Here is a 16,201-nt window from a genome sequence, read left to right on the forward strand (position 1 = left end):
TAGACCAGCTGTATAAATGAATATGCCTTTGGGCCCACGAGCCTTCCCTCAGGTTTCCATGGGAAGCAACAAACTTAAAGGCTAAATGCAGGTTTGAGGAGAGCTGAGCTCTCCTTTTTTTGGGGGGTGAGGTGGGTGGGTAGCAGGGCTATTGATCTTATCACTGAGGTCAATTATGCATCATCCAGATGTGCTGTGGGGCCAGGACACTGTTTCAGGACACAAGCTACCTGGCTTAGGGGGCTTCTCTGCAGCAGGCGCAGACAAAGGAACTGGCACCGTGCAAGCAGAGCGCAGTGCCAGTCTGCAGTTACTTCCAGGCTGGCTCTGGAAACAACACAGAGCTATTTTTAGGACAGGGCTTGTTTCTTAGGGGCTGCACAGAGGTGCCTGTACTGCTTTTAAACTCGAGCTGCTATGGCTGCCTGGAGGTGTGGTGTGTGCCATGGGGCAGCTCCAGTGTGGGTGATGCCAGGATCTAATGTTCTGCTGTGTCTGTGTTGTATGGTAACAAACTTCGGAATTCCTGTAAAATAATCATGTAAAGCATACTTTAGAAAGACTAGTCAGACTTGGTGAGAACATCGATTATGGAAATTTGGGAGGGAGAGTGGGATTTAGCCCTTATTCTTTCCTGTTCTAGTAGTCTTAACTTAGAATCTTCGAAACGCTTAGGAAATCTGGAATAGTTCAGAGGTTTTGTAGCTTCTTTAATGCTGCTTATTTTATCTCACAAATCTGCTTTTTTGTTGTGTGTTTTTTTTTTTTTCTTACAAATCCTTTTAAAATTTTATTTATTTATTTATTTACTAGCCAAGATCTAGTCAGTATTCCGCTTTGGATCTGCAAGGTGATGGTATTATATGTGATGGACCTTCCTTCTGAAATGATTCCTTCCATTAGAACAACCTCAGTAGTTGTCATGTCTGCTCACAGGGTGACTGAAATTCAGGCATTGGAGGCATTGATAGCAAAGTTTTTCATGTCGCACATTTCATAAAGATACTTTGGTAGTCTTCATAAGTCAATTTACTGATTACTGGTGTTTCATGCTCCTGAACTGTGTAGTAGAACTGTACAGTTCTGTTGATTTCAACTGAAATGATCACTGAATAATCTACAGTAATGTTGCTTTTTCTTTCTAGAACCAAGATATTTTCATGTACTAGTCAGATTTTTTTTCTAAAGCTTTTAGCAATAATAGGTAGGCTTTCCTCTTAGATAAATAAACAGGTTTAATATTACATTAATATTTCCTGGGTATTTAAATAGAGTCAGAAAATAAGTTCATTTATTTCAGCAGAGATTGTCTGTGGCTTGTTTCGCTGGCATCTGTTTCTGAAATAGAACAAATTTTGGAGGTTCTGATAAAGACTAGCTGCTAATTTACACCCGCTTGTTGTCAGCAAACAGCAGACAGGCACCCTGATTATTTATGCTTTTGTCTATATGGATCTCTAGAATCTGTTTGGCCTCCTTCCCTATTGCTTAAAATTGTTACTTTTTTTTTTTTTTCTGGGGGCAAGGTGATAAAATTTTTGGAGCTGCTGCCTCTGTTGCACTTGTTTAAAAAGGACAGGGTTGTGTGTATGGGGGAGAAAAGTCTTGAACTCCAGATGCTGTAACTTGAGTAACTTGAGCATACATTAGTGTGTTACTGCTTGTTTTTTTCATCCTGTTGTAGTTCAGGAATTTGGAGGGAAAAGGTTGGTAGCACTTTAAATAATAATCAGCTCTTCTGAGGCTTAAAATGGTCTTGATGCTCAGAAGAGATGATTTATAATCAACAACAACAACAAAACAAAAAAAAAACTTGAAAAATACAAAATTTCATCAACGTAAGATGTACCAAAAAAAAAAAAAAAGAAATCGGTCTTGTACCTTGTAATTTGCGTGTTTTCCTCCACTCTTCAATGCGGAGGAAACCTAATGAAGTTTTTGAACTTTTCAGGTTGCTACTCCAGGAGTTAAACAAGGACCAGCTTCGCAGTCAGCACCGCAGCAGCCGGTAATAGCTGACAAGCAGGCAGGCCATGAACCTGCCTCTCCTCGAAGTCTTCAGCGCTCAAGGTATGTTGAAATACTTCTCTGTACTGTACTTTGCTGTTGTTCTGAATCCGGGCTGCATGCTATGTGTTGCAATTTGTGGATTCTTCTTGGCTGTGTATTGAACGTATGATTTAACTCTGCTGCTGCTGAGAGGATGCAGCTACATATCTTCATTACAGATCTAATGTGGTGGATTCCTCCTTTTGAGGACCATTTCTAAGAGTTCAGTTCACAGAAGCAAAACTAAGTCCTTGTTTCCACCCTGTCTCTCTGGGTTCAATTCTATAAGTGATGCCTTATATTCTGATTCTGAGTTCGGGATTTTTTATCTTCTGTGCAGTTACGGGATTCAGTGCTTTAACACTGTGGTTGACTTATTGTTAGATGTTGGTGATGTTTTGCTGTAGTGTAACTTGATTTTGAAATTAGAGCTTTTCTGTAACATACAATTTTGCTGCTTTAATGAAAAAAATAATTAAAATTTCCCTGGCCAGCCTTTTTTTGTGGCAACATTGCAGCCCATTCAAATGTTGCATTTTACCAGCATTAGCCTTTGATTTACAGGATGTGTTTAGAATCTGTGCCTTATCTGAAATTTTTCTTTGGGGAGATGTTTTTTCCGTTGTGTATGTAGGATGTTGGGCACTTAATCGTTTTGGCTCCAGAGGCTGTAAGATACTGATGGTGGTGCAGTCAAGATCTAGAACTGTGGCAGGAGGGATACTTGTCTTCAAAAAGTGCATCATTACTGAAACCCTGCAAGCTGTGTTGCACTTAAAAACTAGATTTTACGGTTGTTGAATAAGGTGTGCAATGTGATACTTAAAAATCAACCAACCAAAAAAAAAAACCCACCTCTTTCCATGGCAACATCCTCGAAAGCAGCGGTGCTTTCCATATCATAATATAGTCAGGTCTTTTTGGCTGCCCTTCTGGGACTAATTAAGGAGGACTTTGATTGCGTGTTATCCTTGCAGTAGCTTCAGTGTCTAGTAATTATGGATGGTGCTATTTAGATCTTTCTAAATAGTAGTATTAAAAACAAATTGATATTTTTGTAAGGAGCAGTTAGGGGTTGGGAGACCTTTTCGGCCTTTGGTCACCTTTTCCCCATGGGAAATCTTGGTGAAGAAGGCATGCGTTTTCTGGGGCACGCTCACCATGGGTTGGAGCCTGTGTGAGGTGATACTGGTTAGCATTTGGTCTGCTGTCCCGTTCCCTCACCCTTTTGGGATTTAGGACTTCCTGTGCTGGCATAACCACTACCCACATCCAGTTCCCTTCAGATATCTGCTGGCCCTCTACAAACCAGTGCTCCGCTTGGCATCAGCATCATCCTGGAGAAGGGAATCTGGGTTTGACCCAGAAGCTGAACAGCCGAATTAGAAGGGTCATGGGGGCAGCAGCCTCCTGAGTTCGAGGAGGAGTCACAGGAGACCGTGCACAAGTAGAGGAGAGTATGCAGTCTAGTATCAAAGATACAGTGGCAATAGCTTTACCTAAAAACTTAGGTATTGTTTAGTGTCATGTGTCTCTCAAATGTTGCATATATGTGATAGTGGTGTGTTGTGCATCACAGGCTTGTGTGTTTCTGCTGCTTGTTCACTGATTTTACTGATATTCACTGATTTCACTGGTGTCCCGTTCAAAAACAAAACAAAAAGGAATAAGGATCAGGTGATTTGGAAAAATCTGTATGATGGGTATTTTGTTATGTTCAATGCTGTGGAATTGAACAAAATGGACCAGCCACGATGCAGGTTTACTCATCTGCAGATTTCCTACATCTGAGCAGTACTTCTGAACTGATAAAGAACGCACTTTTCCTTCATAAGAGAAAGCAGTCGCTTGGATTTTGGACTGCTCTTAGGTCTGGCTTCCTTTTGTCTTTTTATACAAACGAGCAACAGCTTCACAACCTGAGCTGTGAATGGGTGGTCCAGAAAGAGGCTGTAACATTAAGGATCTGTTTTTCTACATGGCTCCAGTTTCAACACAGATCCGTTGTGCGGAAGTTTTGAACGTTTCCTTGCTGTTAGGAAATTAATGCAACATAGGCATACAGTGAGCCTTTCTCTTAAGAGATGATTCCAAAGGCATGCCATGAATTATCACCATTTTAAAAACAAAAAACAAAAATAAATGAGTGTGCCTCTGTAATTAGTTTCATCAGGTTACTGTTCTCCCTTTATTTCTGTAAAGGGCCAGGAATGTTTTTCCCTTTCTTTAGAAAATGCAAAACTGCTGCCGGGAGGTCTTTCCCCCAGTTTTTTTTTTTTTTACATGTTGTAAGATTTTTGTATTTTGTAGTAGTGTATTTCACAACCATCCTGTTTTCATGTTCTTGTACAGATGCTTTTGCCTGTCTGGAAACATTTCATTACTTGTGGCACAGACAGTCTGTAATTCATTTAGCAGCTAAGGCGGGTATTTGGCATTATTGAAGCATTAAAAACCAAACCAGTAGCTTCGTATCATTGCTGCATCAGTAGCTCCCCCTGCTGCTAACGTAGCAATGCTAGGATGTTTTATGACAGTGTGTTCTACTCATAATTAAGATAAAACTATTTTTGAGAAACCCACAGACTTAGTTATTTCCCTGGAATGTTTGATGTCTTGAGATTTCTACCGGTTAGGTAGGAGTTAGGGAAGTCAGGATGATAAATGAGGGAAGCAACTCACAGAGGGACTTCAATCCTATTGCAGCTAAGGTGGAAATAAGCACTGAAGGTCATGCCTCAGTTCTGCTTAGTAAATAAATACAGCCTTTCTCTAAACCAGCAATATGCTGATGCTGTGTGAATACACAGAATGATTTCAGTTGGAAAAGACTTCCAGTTGTGATCTAGTCCAAGTCCCAACTCAAAATAGGACCAAAGATCAAGTTGTTTTGGTGATTTTTGAATGTCTCTAAGGATAGGAGCTTTGCAGGCTCTCTGGGCATCTCCTTTGAACGTTTGACTACCCTCAGTGATTTATTTTTTTTCCTTGTGTCTAATTAGAATTTCCTTTGTTTCAACTTGCACCTCTGCCTCTTGGCCTACAACAGTGCATCTCTGAGAAGAGTCTGGCCCTGTCTGTTCTCCCCATATGTAGTTGAAGACAGTAAGAAGATCCTCCATCCCCCTCCCCCCAGTCTTCTGTTTTCCAGACGGAACAAATCCAGTTCTTAGAGCTTCTCCTGGCGTGTGCTTCAGCCCTCTAAACTCTGTGGTCCTCTGCTGGATTCCTCTGGTATGGCAACTTCTTTCTTGCCCAGTTTTGGGCTGCACACTGCACAGTACTCCAGGTACTGTGGCTTTTACTATGAGAGAGGAGGAATTGCTTTCTTCAGCTGTGCTCTTTCTGATACATCCCAGCTTGTGCTTGGCCTTCTTTGCCACAGGGATTCATTGCTGACCTGCATTTAATTTGTCTGCTGGAATCCTCAGGTCCTTTTCTGCAGAGTTTTACCCCCTTAGCAGCAGCCAGCCTGTGCTGTTCTGTGGGGTGGTTCCAGTGATGTTGCAAAGGGGAATTCCAGCCCAGCTGCAGGACTTTGCCTTTTCTTTATTTTTTTTTTCTTTTTGAAATTGATTCCTGTCTGTCCATTCGTGTCCCTCTGGAGAACAACCCACCCTACAACATACTGACTGTTCCTCCCATCTGCAAACTCACCAGAGGAGCTCTCTGTGGCATCATCTGTGTCATTAATAAAGACCTAATACATCATTGGCCCCAATATGGATCAGTGGAGGACAGCATTAGGCTCACTGGCGTGCAGTTGGACTTTGTCCTGCTGACTCAACCCTTTCGGGCTGACAATCCAGTCAGTTTCTGTTCACCTTGCACGTGAAACATGGACATCAGTGAATGAGGAGTTAAGCTATAAGAAAACTAGAGGAGACCATGTCAGAGGCCTTGCTGAAGGCTGATAAACAGCATCACTGCTTTCTCCTGTCCTCTAAGCCGATCATCTCATTGGGGAAGTACATGAGGTTGGTCAGGCAGAATTTGCCCTTGACAGATCCATACTGACTCTATTTTGCTTTTTAGTTTTTTGTGTACTTGGAAATGGTTTCCAGGCAGGCTTGCTCCATAATCTTCAGAGACTGAGATTAGGTTTACAGGCCTCTAGTTCCCCAGTTCATCCTCCTCGGGTGCTTCCTGAAGATGACTGTAATGGAACATCTTCTTACTCTTGCATCATCAGGCAATCTTCCTGCTCACCTCCATGCTTTGACGTGATGCAGCACCTCAGTTATACCAGCCAGCCAAAAAAAAATACAAAAAAAAAAAGACGAAAAAGTCACTGACTATTCTGGCCTCATCCATGTCCTTTATCAGTAGGTTCCCTTGCCTTATAGAGGGGACAGCCCCACCTGTTCCTCAGCCTTTCTTTGCTGCTGATGTGCGCACTTGGTACACTCACATTCTTGGATAGTTCCAGCTTCAGCTTCAAAATCTAAATTTCAATTTTTTCCTTACCAACTGAACATTTCTTATTTCTACCCTTAGCCATTTTTACTGGTAAGTGGTTTAAAGTGGTTAAACCAATTACTGAAGAGAACATGTAGCATGAAGTAATACTGTTCTTTCCCCTCGTTATGTTTTACATCCCTTTTTACAACTTTTACTGTCTGAAAGCAGGGGAGATTTTTAGGGGAGTGTGCCAGGCCTAATTTTTTAGGGGAGTGTGCCAGGCTGTTTGTTTGGAAAGCTGGTGCACTCTGCGAGTGTGAGCCATTCGGGTAAATGGCTGGGCACTGGGCTGTGAAGATCGTGGCGTTGTGCTGGGGTGTTGTGGCAGTCCTCAAGGGGGTGGTTAGGAGGTGAATTGTGATAGCTCCTCTCAGACTTGTTTCTTTACGGTACTTGCAAATAAGTAGTAAGAAAATTTTAAGAAATAGACTGAAATTATGGGCGTGGTGAAAGTTACTACCAGTGCAAGAGGAGACTGATTGTGAGCAAGTGCATCTTGTGAGTAATGGCTAGGTACTTACTTAATTAGTGCTACCATTTCTCAGCATATTTAGTGCCAAAGAAAATCATAATTTTGAGGTACCATCGCTCTTATGATACTATGAAAAGGGATATTCTTTTTCCTGCTCAAGATTGCTGCTTCCTTTGCCTTCCCTTGCAAGGATGGTGAGGACAGAGGCAGACTGAACTCATCCTGACCTGTCAGTGCCCGGCATGCTTTAACCAGTGCTACTCCTGCCTCTTAGTTCAGTGTAAGAGCAGAGCCTCCCTCTGGGTGTGGAGGAGCCGTGGAAACGATTGAGAGCACTGGGAAAGGATGTAAGAATATAAAAGCCTTGTTTTGGCAAGGGCCGCAGGAGTAAAAAAGGATATGTGCTGAAACTCCACCTGCAGCTCTGGCAGTTGTCAGATGCAGTTGGATCCAAATGGCGTGAGCATGGCGTTTGTGCTGGTGTTGATGCCTAGGCTTCTAGGCACGTGGAAATTAAGTGATTTTCATTTATTTGGGGGGAACTTCTGTAACTTGTTGGGCTGAATGTTAGGTGTTCAGCTTGTATACCACAGCTTTGTTGAGGGAAGTGGTACAAAGGAAACAATAAAAGACTTCTTTAATGTGAGAGTTTACAAGCTATGTGTAAGGTGAAGGGTGGGTACTTGGAAATTGGGACTACAAGGATTAGCCAGTCATATGAGTTTACCAAAATTTAGTTGAGCAGTACCCACCTCTTTTAGACACTGCAGTAGGAGTAGGCTTTTAATGAGATAGGATTTGTAGAAATGAACTTGATATGATCCCTCCTGTACATGTGGAGCATCATGAGGTAGAGAGGAAAAGTGTCTTGTAAAGTGGAGTGAGAGGGCAACTATTTGAGGATTGTGATTTAAAAAAGCAATGCTTAAAGCAATAACTAGAATACTTTATAGGTAATGTAATATTGAACTGGATGGATGGCAAAAGACTGTTACCAAAAGATCAGCATGAGAGGCTTGTTTAGTAAAAATTTGCAGAGTTTTTTGACCAAGAAATACAGATGCAAAATAGAATTGGAACCGTTGCATTCAGAAAATGTGGAAGTCAGTTTTGCTTGCATGCAGAGATTGAAAGAGGCCAGTGAAAGGCTTTGTTCAGGGTACAGTGGCTTTGAGTTGGCTTACAGTGTAAAGTTATTAACTGAACATGTCTTTTGGTCCCACTTTTTTTGCTTCTGTGAACAAATTCTCCAGTAACCCATTGCCATTTTTCTGGTTCATGTGCTAATGTGAATATATTCAAATAAAGCAGTCGAGTTGGTAGCTACAAATGTGCTGCTGCTCTGATGCTTCTGGTTTTCTGAACACCTGAAGCAAGGATGTAGTGTATCAGCAGTCCCCTAGGCATTGGTGTTTTGGCACTGGTAAATGGCTAAACTCCTCAGAGCCCATATGGGTGTATTTTTAGATCAGGAAATCAGGCTTTGTGCTTAATAACTATTGTGGTGCTTGCTGTTAATCTCTTGAATAGAGCTGCCTGGCTCTGATGCCTGGTTACTGAAAATCTTAGGTTTGCAGCTATTTGCATATGTAACAAGAAGGTGAATATGCATGTATATATTCTCTGTGTAACACTAAAATATAGGCACAGCTTACATTTCTTGAACAGCTATCACAGTTTCAAAGGAAAAAAAAACCTCTGCCATGCTGTAGCACTCAGATGGTTCCCATATTACCACGATGTTTGTGGAAAAGTGCCACAGGGCTGATCTACCAGCAATATTTATGGTTTAAATGCTTCATGTACTTTGTGGCTGGAAGCAGTGAATTGTGATTTTCTCTACAAGTTTACATATGTTTTTAGATGCTTATTTTTCTTAAATTCTTTCTTCTAGTAGTCAAAGAAGCCCATCACCAGGTCCAAATCATACCTCTAGCACTAGTGCATCGAATTCAACATCTGCACCGCAGAATACATCTGTACGACCCACTTGTTCATTAACACCTACGCTAGCAGCACACTTCAATGAAAACCTTATAAAGCATGTTCAAGGCTGGCCTGCAGACCACGCGGAAAAGCAGGTGAGTACGCTTCTGCTCTGCTCCTTCTGAGGCTGCTAAACGGGTAGCTTTAAAACTCTTTGTTACCCAGGTTGCTTTTTCTAGAAATTGGAAGCATCTTTAAAAACCAGAAACATGCTTGTCCTCAGCCAGAAAGAGGGGGGAGGTTAGGCCAGACCTTGCAGGCTTTACATGCGATTACTGCTTAGCAGTTGGGTATTTTCTTGCTTAACGTACCAGTGCTTTTGAAATTCTCTCCGATGGAAGAATAGTCATCATAGCTATTTTCTCTTATTGCCAGAGTTCTGTTGAAATTTACAAAGAAAATGAATTTCAACATAGTTTTTCAGTAACAACAGTATCTTTGCTATGTGGAAGATGTCATTAATTAGGTGACATAGTTAAAACTATGTGAGACCAATCCACAGTTGGAGTCACTGAGTTATTAACTCTTCGCAGTGAAAAAAGAACTGTGCTTTGTTTGTTGCACCTGTTTTTTAAGGAGATGTAGGGGTCTCAGACTAAATTTGGACTTCATATTTTTGTTTGTTTTTTGTTTCCATATATGGAAATCCATAGAATTGTTATCGTTATTTTATAAGTGCACAAAACATACCCTTTTGGTGGTAATGTGGGGAAACTGGATGCATGTCAGCTACTTGAAATGTGTTACTCAAAGAAACCATATTGATACTGAGTCCAGTTCAAGGCCTTTCTGTCACAGGCAAACCAGTCTGACACAGGCTGTCAGGTATTAACCTTACTTAGCCCAGCTGACTTTGGTCTTTTGGCTGCATGCTGGCTTAAGGGTACACAGAAGTTTTTGGCAAGTAACTTGCAGGGTGACTCTTAGAAGTGCAGTCTAGGCTCATTCTCTGTGTGGATTCTTGGTTGTTGCCTTGTTTTTTTTTCCTCATTAAGTTTTAAATACAGTTTTAAGCTACTGAAAAGCTGTGCTGAGTCAAAGCACCATTGCTGGGGAAGGTGTGCTGTCATAAGGATGTGATACAGCACAGTCACTTCTCCCTGTGGCCTTGGCCCAGTGCTTGGAGAGTTCAGATTGGTAGCGTTATTTTCACTGCGTACTGAACACCTTTTAATAACAATCTTATATGCAAAAATGATTCTAAGACCTTCTGGGTGAAGTTGCTTTAAGATGGATGGCTGGACACCTTAAAAACTACTTAAAGAGTGGTTATTGCTGGTTTGCTCTAAAAGCTATGGAGCTGTGTATGCAGGACATGAGATGATGATGTCCTGCTGGAGCCTAGGTGTACTCCTGGATGTCAACACAATCCAGAAAAGAAAACTTAATGGAGGGAATTAGATCACAAAGTTCTTTGACCTGGATAAATTCCAGAAGTTGATGAAGACCTCTGCTAAATACAGTTCTGTTCAGGAAGGGAAAAATGAGGTGTACAAGTACTTCAGCAGATGTTGTGGATTAACCCCGGTAGGCAGTTAGGCACCACACAGCTACTTGCTCACTGCCCCCGCTGAGCTAGGGGACAGAACTGGAAGAACACAAGTGCGAGAACTCCTGGACTGAGATGAAGGTAGCTTAATAAAGAAAAGGGAGGGGAAACAAACAAAACAAAGGCAATGCAAAAGCCATCGCTCACCACCAGCTTACTAACCAATTCCCGACCAGTCCTGAAGCAACAGCAACCCCTGGAAGATTGCACCCACCCTCCCACTGCCCCCCCAGTTTTCTTGCTGAGCGTGATGTTATGTGATCTGGGATCTCTCTTTGGTACTGTTTGGGTCAGCTCTCGCAGCTGTGTCCTTCCCCAGCCTCATACACACCCCCAGCCTGCTTGCTGGGCAGGCAGCATGCGAAACAGAAGGCCTTGACAGCGTGTAAGCAGTGCTCAGCAGTAGTTACAGCACGGGTCTGTTATCAGTACTGCTTCAGGTACACAGCCAAAACACAGCATCATACAGGCTGCTGTGAAGAAAACTAACTCCATCCTAGCCGGACACAGTGTGGCAGAGACCAACATTGCTAAACAGTAATACCACAGGGAAGGATCTATTTGAGAAATCAACTTTTTTTCATCATGCTGCTAGCAAGAAGTCCTCTTTCTATATCTCAGTGTGATGCAGAGAACCTCTGAGTAATTGCACTACTGTTCTTGGTGCTGTTGAGTTAGCTGGAGTCACATACCCAGTTCAGTGACAAGAGGTTAAGAAATCTTCAAACTGGGAAGATCGGTCGTGTCTTCTGAGCATACACATCTGCTCATCTCCGCGTGGCTAAGTGGAAACACCAAAGTAATGGAGTTTGTCTAGAAGAGAACACCTGCAGAGGGTTAAGTTTTGTTTTCTATATGAAGTAGGTGAAAAGAAGATGGCATTCAACTGTTTTTGTCATTGAAGCTTAATTTAGATGAGAAATTTAAGTTGACCATTGAAAAAGCGGCTGGAGGCTCTTAACTACTTGAACAAATTAATTAGCACATGACAGGGTTCTGAGTTTCCTAACTTTTAAGATGATTCAATAAACATTTGTTAGGATCAAGGATATCTGAACCATTCCTGCATCAGTCTGAGTTAACATAATCTATTGACATCCAGTATAATTTCTGATTCTAAATGGGCTTTTTTAGAGAATTCACTGCTCTTCTGATTTAATTTACAGTGCGTTCAGAAGTCATAGCACTTCAGAAGTTACAGTGCTTTGCTGTTTCAAGACATTAATCCAGCAGTCCTTTGGCTACAGCCAGTTGTTTCCAGTGCTTGAGTCAAAATCCTAACCTTTATATTTAATTGTTGCAGGCATCAAGATTACGTGAGGAAGCCCACAACATGGGAAGTGTTCATATGTCAGAAATTTGTACTGAATTAAAGAATTTAAGATCTTTAGTTCGAGTATGTGAAATTCAAGCAACTTTGCGTGAGCAAAGGTAAGTGGGTTTGTTTTCAAAAGCATAATTTTCAAGGTGGCATTAGAGTTCCCATTCGGGTATTGTTTTGCATGAGCTGTGTTTTCTGATGGCTTTGTAAGCAAGCTGATTGTTACCAGGGGTGAGAGTTGTCTTCCTTCTGTGTGTTCTGTTTCCCAGACTGATAACAGTTGATAGTGCCTAGTGAATAGAGGCAGATATGCGACATCTGTATATATTTTGTCTTATACAGATGGAAAAGACATCTTTCCTGATACCTTAGTGGGTTAAGATTCTCACAGTAGTTCAGAATAATTCTAAAATACCTGTCCATACTTGATTGCATAGATTATATAGATACTCATCTATGTGGTTTATACTGGTCTTAAACACTACAATTTTCATGAGCCGTTTATTGGGTCAAACAAGTCTGATGAGTTCTTGCTGATATCACAAACTAAGGAAAAATAAATCTGTTATTTGGGTAGGAGGTATCTCAGAAGGTCTTGGGGTTCTCTAGTGAGAAAGAGGTGATTATGGCAAAGTAGACTTCTGCTTCTCAAGTCAGTAATGGAGAGTGTCTTTCTTATTAACAGCATGGTTGTGTATTGTTTCAGAGACTGTTGTGCAACATCGAAAAGTTTAGTCTTACTGCATGTTCTGACACATTTTTCATTGGTAGTCATGATCTTGAGTTAACTTTCATACTAAGTTTCCTTTCTGAATGATGTTATCCTGTATACTGTGACACTGAAGTTTGACTACAGTGATTCTTATTTCCTACTTCATTCAGCCTTAGTAGTGTTGTATGCTTTTTAAACAGCTAGTTCTGTCCCAGAAGCTCTTGCTTTTTGGTAGTTGGTAAAACAATCCTTGTAATCAGAAGTAGGCTGTAAAAAGATTTGTACAATTACCCTAATAAAAAAATATAAAATGTTAATTCTTTCATAGCTTCATAGTGTCATTATATAAATTATAGTTTCTGTAGGAACTGCTTGGTTCCTTACAGATGAAGTAAAACCTCTTAAGCTTTCATTTCTGTGTCTGGAGGCACATTTTATCTGACATAACATGTCAAATGTCATTGCTGAGCTCCCTAAATGGCACCTTGTTTCTTGTACACCATGTATCCTTAAGCCATGAATGGATATGGATGATCATGACTTTGAATCTCTGATAATCTTTCTTTTGCTTTTGCTGCCATCCCAAAGACAATGAATATGTGGCATAAGTAATAATTTGGGTGGGTGGATAGGGGGAGGCCTTCACAAAGTATGGGATGATAAAAGCCTATCAACCTGAATGATGATAACATTTCTGTATTTTTGTACTGAATAGAACTATTTAGGTTCGTTGTGAGAAGGAACTTGATCTTTGTTCAAAGCAAGTGTATTGTTTGAACCAGAAGTGACAGTTTGTGAAATGACACTCTTCACTCACTGGTGCATTTCATACGCCTGTACCTTTTGAGCTTAATGTGTTTTTCAGCGTGTCTGTCCTGATTGTTTATCTACTTTTTAGTAGAAAATTGATTTTTACTGAACTGGGGATGTATTTGAAAAGGGTTCTACAAAAGTCTGCTAAAGTGGATGCACTTTCTTTATCTTATTAAAGCTGTTTCGGACTTGCAGAATATTTGTCATGTTTCAACTCTTTCTTAATTTTTTCTTCATTCATATGCTTGCATTACACTTCAGCGTTATGGAAAGTTGTTACAAAATATTTATTAAAAACTTCAGGAAACGGTATCTAAACCACATGTTTGTTAACTGAAATAATTGCTTAGGCCTGTGCAGTAGTAGAGGAAAAGTTCATAAGGGAAGTGCTAGCAACAAAATTGATTTCTAAGTAAGTGTAGTTGCAGCTTTTTTCTTGGATCTTGTAATAAAGGAATTTTCCATAACTAGAGGCAAACCTCAGAATATTTTTTTCCTCTACCAGTCATAGAGCCAAATACTAGAAAAAAAGGTTTTGCCTAGAAGAAAACTTCCTTGTTTAAAACTCCTTCACTAAATTACTCTGTATGTGGCTGAACCAAACTAAAATACATCGGGCTGTGTTATAGAGATAAGTGTTTTAGGGAAACAAGAGCATGTGTAACTCTCCTGCCTGCACTGTTACCTAAATCTAGTGCAGTATAAAATCCTTCAGAACAATGGGAGGAAATCAGTTAAAAGACGTTAGGGCAATGGCTTGTGTCTCTAGTGGCACTGTCTCTCCAAGAACAGGCAAGTTCAGATAGAAAACAAGGCTATGGAGGAAAAAAAACTGTAACCTCTGTACCACTGGAGGTACTGAGGCTAGGGTGGGGACAGAGGAGCATTGTATTTGCTGAAAACTTGAGTGCTTTGGGTTGTTGGACAGTTTGGAAAACTGCATCCCAGACATAATAACATTTTTCAGAATATTGAGCTCATGTACTCTTCTACTGCGTTCCACTTCTTCTTGAAGTTAAATTCAGCTGAATAGGAGGCTTAAATGTCACCGTGTTTTGGTCATAATGAAACTCAGCAGCTTAGTTTTCTGAATAACGGAATCTAATCCTGCAGGTTTCTGCACCTGCACACGGAGCATGTAGGTGATTAAATAGATTGGGAATTCATTTTAAAATACTTCCAAGTTTATTAATGGAGCTAAGAAGCTTGGAATCTTTCCAGGAAATTGTAAAGTATTTGTGTAGATACTTGCACTTAATGTCTCTGTACGATGAAAATGTTTACGCTAATTCTTTTTTTCTTTTCTCTTGCAGGATACTATTTTTGAGACAACAAATTAAAGAACTTGAAAAGCTAAAGAATCAGAATTCCTTCATGGTGTGAAAAGTTGTAAACAATTGCACATGGTTTTGAGTACAGGAACTATGAAACTGATGCCCAGTCTTAACACTTTTGAGCTGCATTTGAGTAGACTTTGGACCGTTGAGCTGGGCAGAAAAAAAGATGACATGGGGAAGGGGACAGGAGGGAGTCAAATTCAGGGGAAAGATACAAGAATGATTTGTAAAACCCTTGAAATGTAGATTTCTTGTAGATGTATTCTTCACGTTGTAAATATGTTTTGTAGAGTGAAGCCATGGGAAGCCATGTGTATCAGAGCTTAGACATCCAAAACTAATCAATGCTGAGGTGGCTAAATACCTAGCCTTTTACATGTAAACCTGTCTGCAAAAATTAGCTTTCTTTTTTTTTTTTTCTTTTTTTTTTTTCTTTTTTTTTTTTTTTTTTTTAGTTAATTTATCGTTCAGAAATCTTGCATTTCCTAAAATTCAATGCAAGCGCCAGGCGATCTGTGTCTAAGGCTGCAACAATTTGGGTAATGTACAAAAATATCATGAAACAACTGTTTCCACACTTGCACCGAATCAAGAGCAGTGCTTCTCCATTTCTGTTTTACAGAGAAATGTTTTTCATTTTCTGTGTTCCATTTCCCCGTGAAATCCTAAATCTGATTTTATCAGTTTTTTAATGCTTCTAATTTTCTCTTTTTCTTAAGGCACTGTTGCTATGGCACTTTTTCTATAATCTTTTCATTCCTGTGTACAGTAGCTTAAAATTGCAGTGATTGAGCATAACCCACTTGTTTGTATAAATTATTGAAACGTATTTCCATTTGCACCCTGTAAGAATGGACTTATAGTACTGCTGGGCATGTGTGCTGAAAGTACATTACTTGCTCAAATATAAAGAAATAGCCCAATGAACATGTTAACATGGTTGTGGGAGGGGAAAGAGGAAAAAAAAAAAAGCTAGTCAGATGTGAATTGTATCTGTTGTAATAAACATGTTAAAACAAAGAAACACTGGTTTTCATTTCCTTTGGTCAACACATTAAATTTTGGTCTGTTTGGGGACTCTTTATTAGAACTGTTCTTGTTGAACGTTTTTGTACTTAAATAATTCCTCAAGGGAGGTTTTGTTTAAAACTTGTAAACAGGAAATTGTGTATAAAATATTTAACGAAATATAAAATTCAACAAGAATGATTTAAGACACCTCCCCAACAGTTGTCATATGTTAACTCCTGGTTTACTTGTCTTGATATTATGACATTTCATTTCGAAGGATGTTTGTGTTGTAGCTAACTGTTTAAGTCTGGTGCTGACTGCTGTTCTTAACCATCACAAAACGCTGAATTTGTGTAATTGGAGCAACCCACCGTTTGAAAATGGTGGCAAAGCTCAGCTTTGTATATTGTTTCCTAAAGTATATTAAAAATAAAAAAGAAACTATTGCTACTACAAAATAACGTGACTTTTTCTTTGCTTAAAAACATCA

The 16,201-nt window shown here is 40.1% G+C and overlaps 1 protein-coding gene across 5 annotated transcripts in view; it reads left to right on the forward strand.

Moving 5' to 3' along the window:
• Window positions 1-14,891, forward strand: part of WAC (WW domain containing adaptor with coiled-coil) — a 58,053-nt gene extending 43,162 nt beyond the window's left edge. For 3 of the 5 annotated variants that reach the window (XM_027450564.3, XM_027450565.3, XM_027450568.3), the window contains exons 11-14: window positions 1,952-2,070; window positions 8,877-9,063; window positions 11,821-11,948; window positions 14,677-14,891. In XM_027450564.3, coding sequence (XP_027306365.1) covers window positions 1,952-2,070; window positions 8,877-9,063; window positions 11,821-11,948; window positions 14,677-14,746 — 504 coding nt within the window. In that variant the 3' untranslated portion in view covers window positions 14,747-14,891. The remainder of the gene's footprint in view (window positions 1-1,951; window positions 2,071-8,876; window positions 9,064-11,820; window positions 11,949-14,676) is intronic. The other 2 variants (XM_027450566.3, XM_027450567.3) reach the window with 1 other exon arrangement.
• Window positions 14,892-16,201: the final 1,310 nt, after the last annotated feature.

The sequence above is a fragment of the Anas platyrhynchos genome, chromosome 2 (assembly GCF_047663525.1).
Source record: "Anas platyrhynchos isolate ZD024472 breed Pekin duck chromosome 2, IASCAAS_PekinDuck_T2T, whole genome shotgun sequence".
Taxonomy (NCBI): domain Eukaryota; kingdom Metazoa; phylum Chordata; class Aves; order Anseriformes; family Anatidae; genus Anas; species Anas platyrhynchos.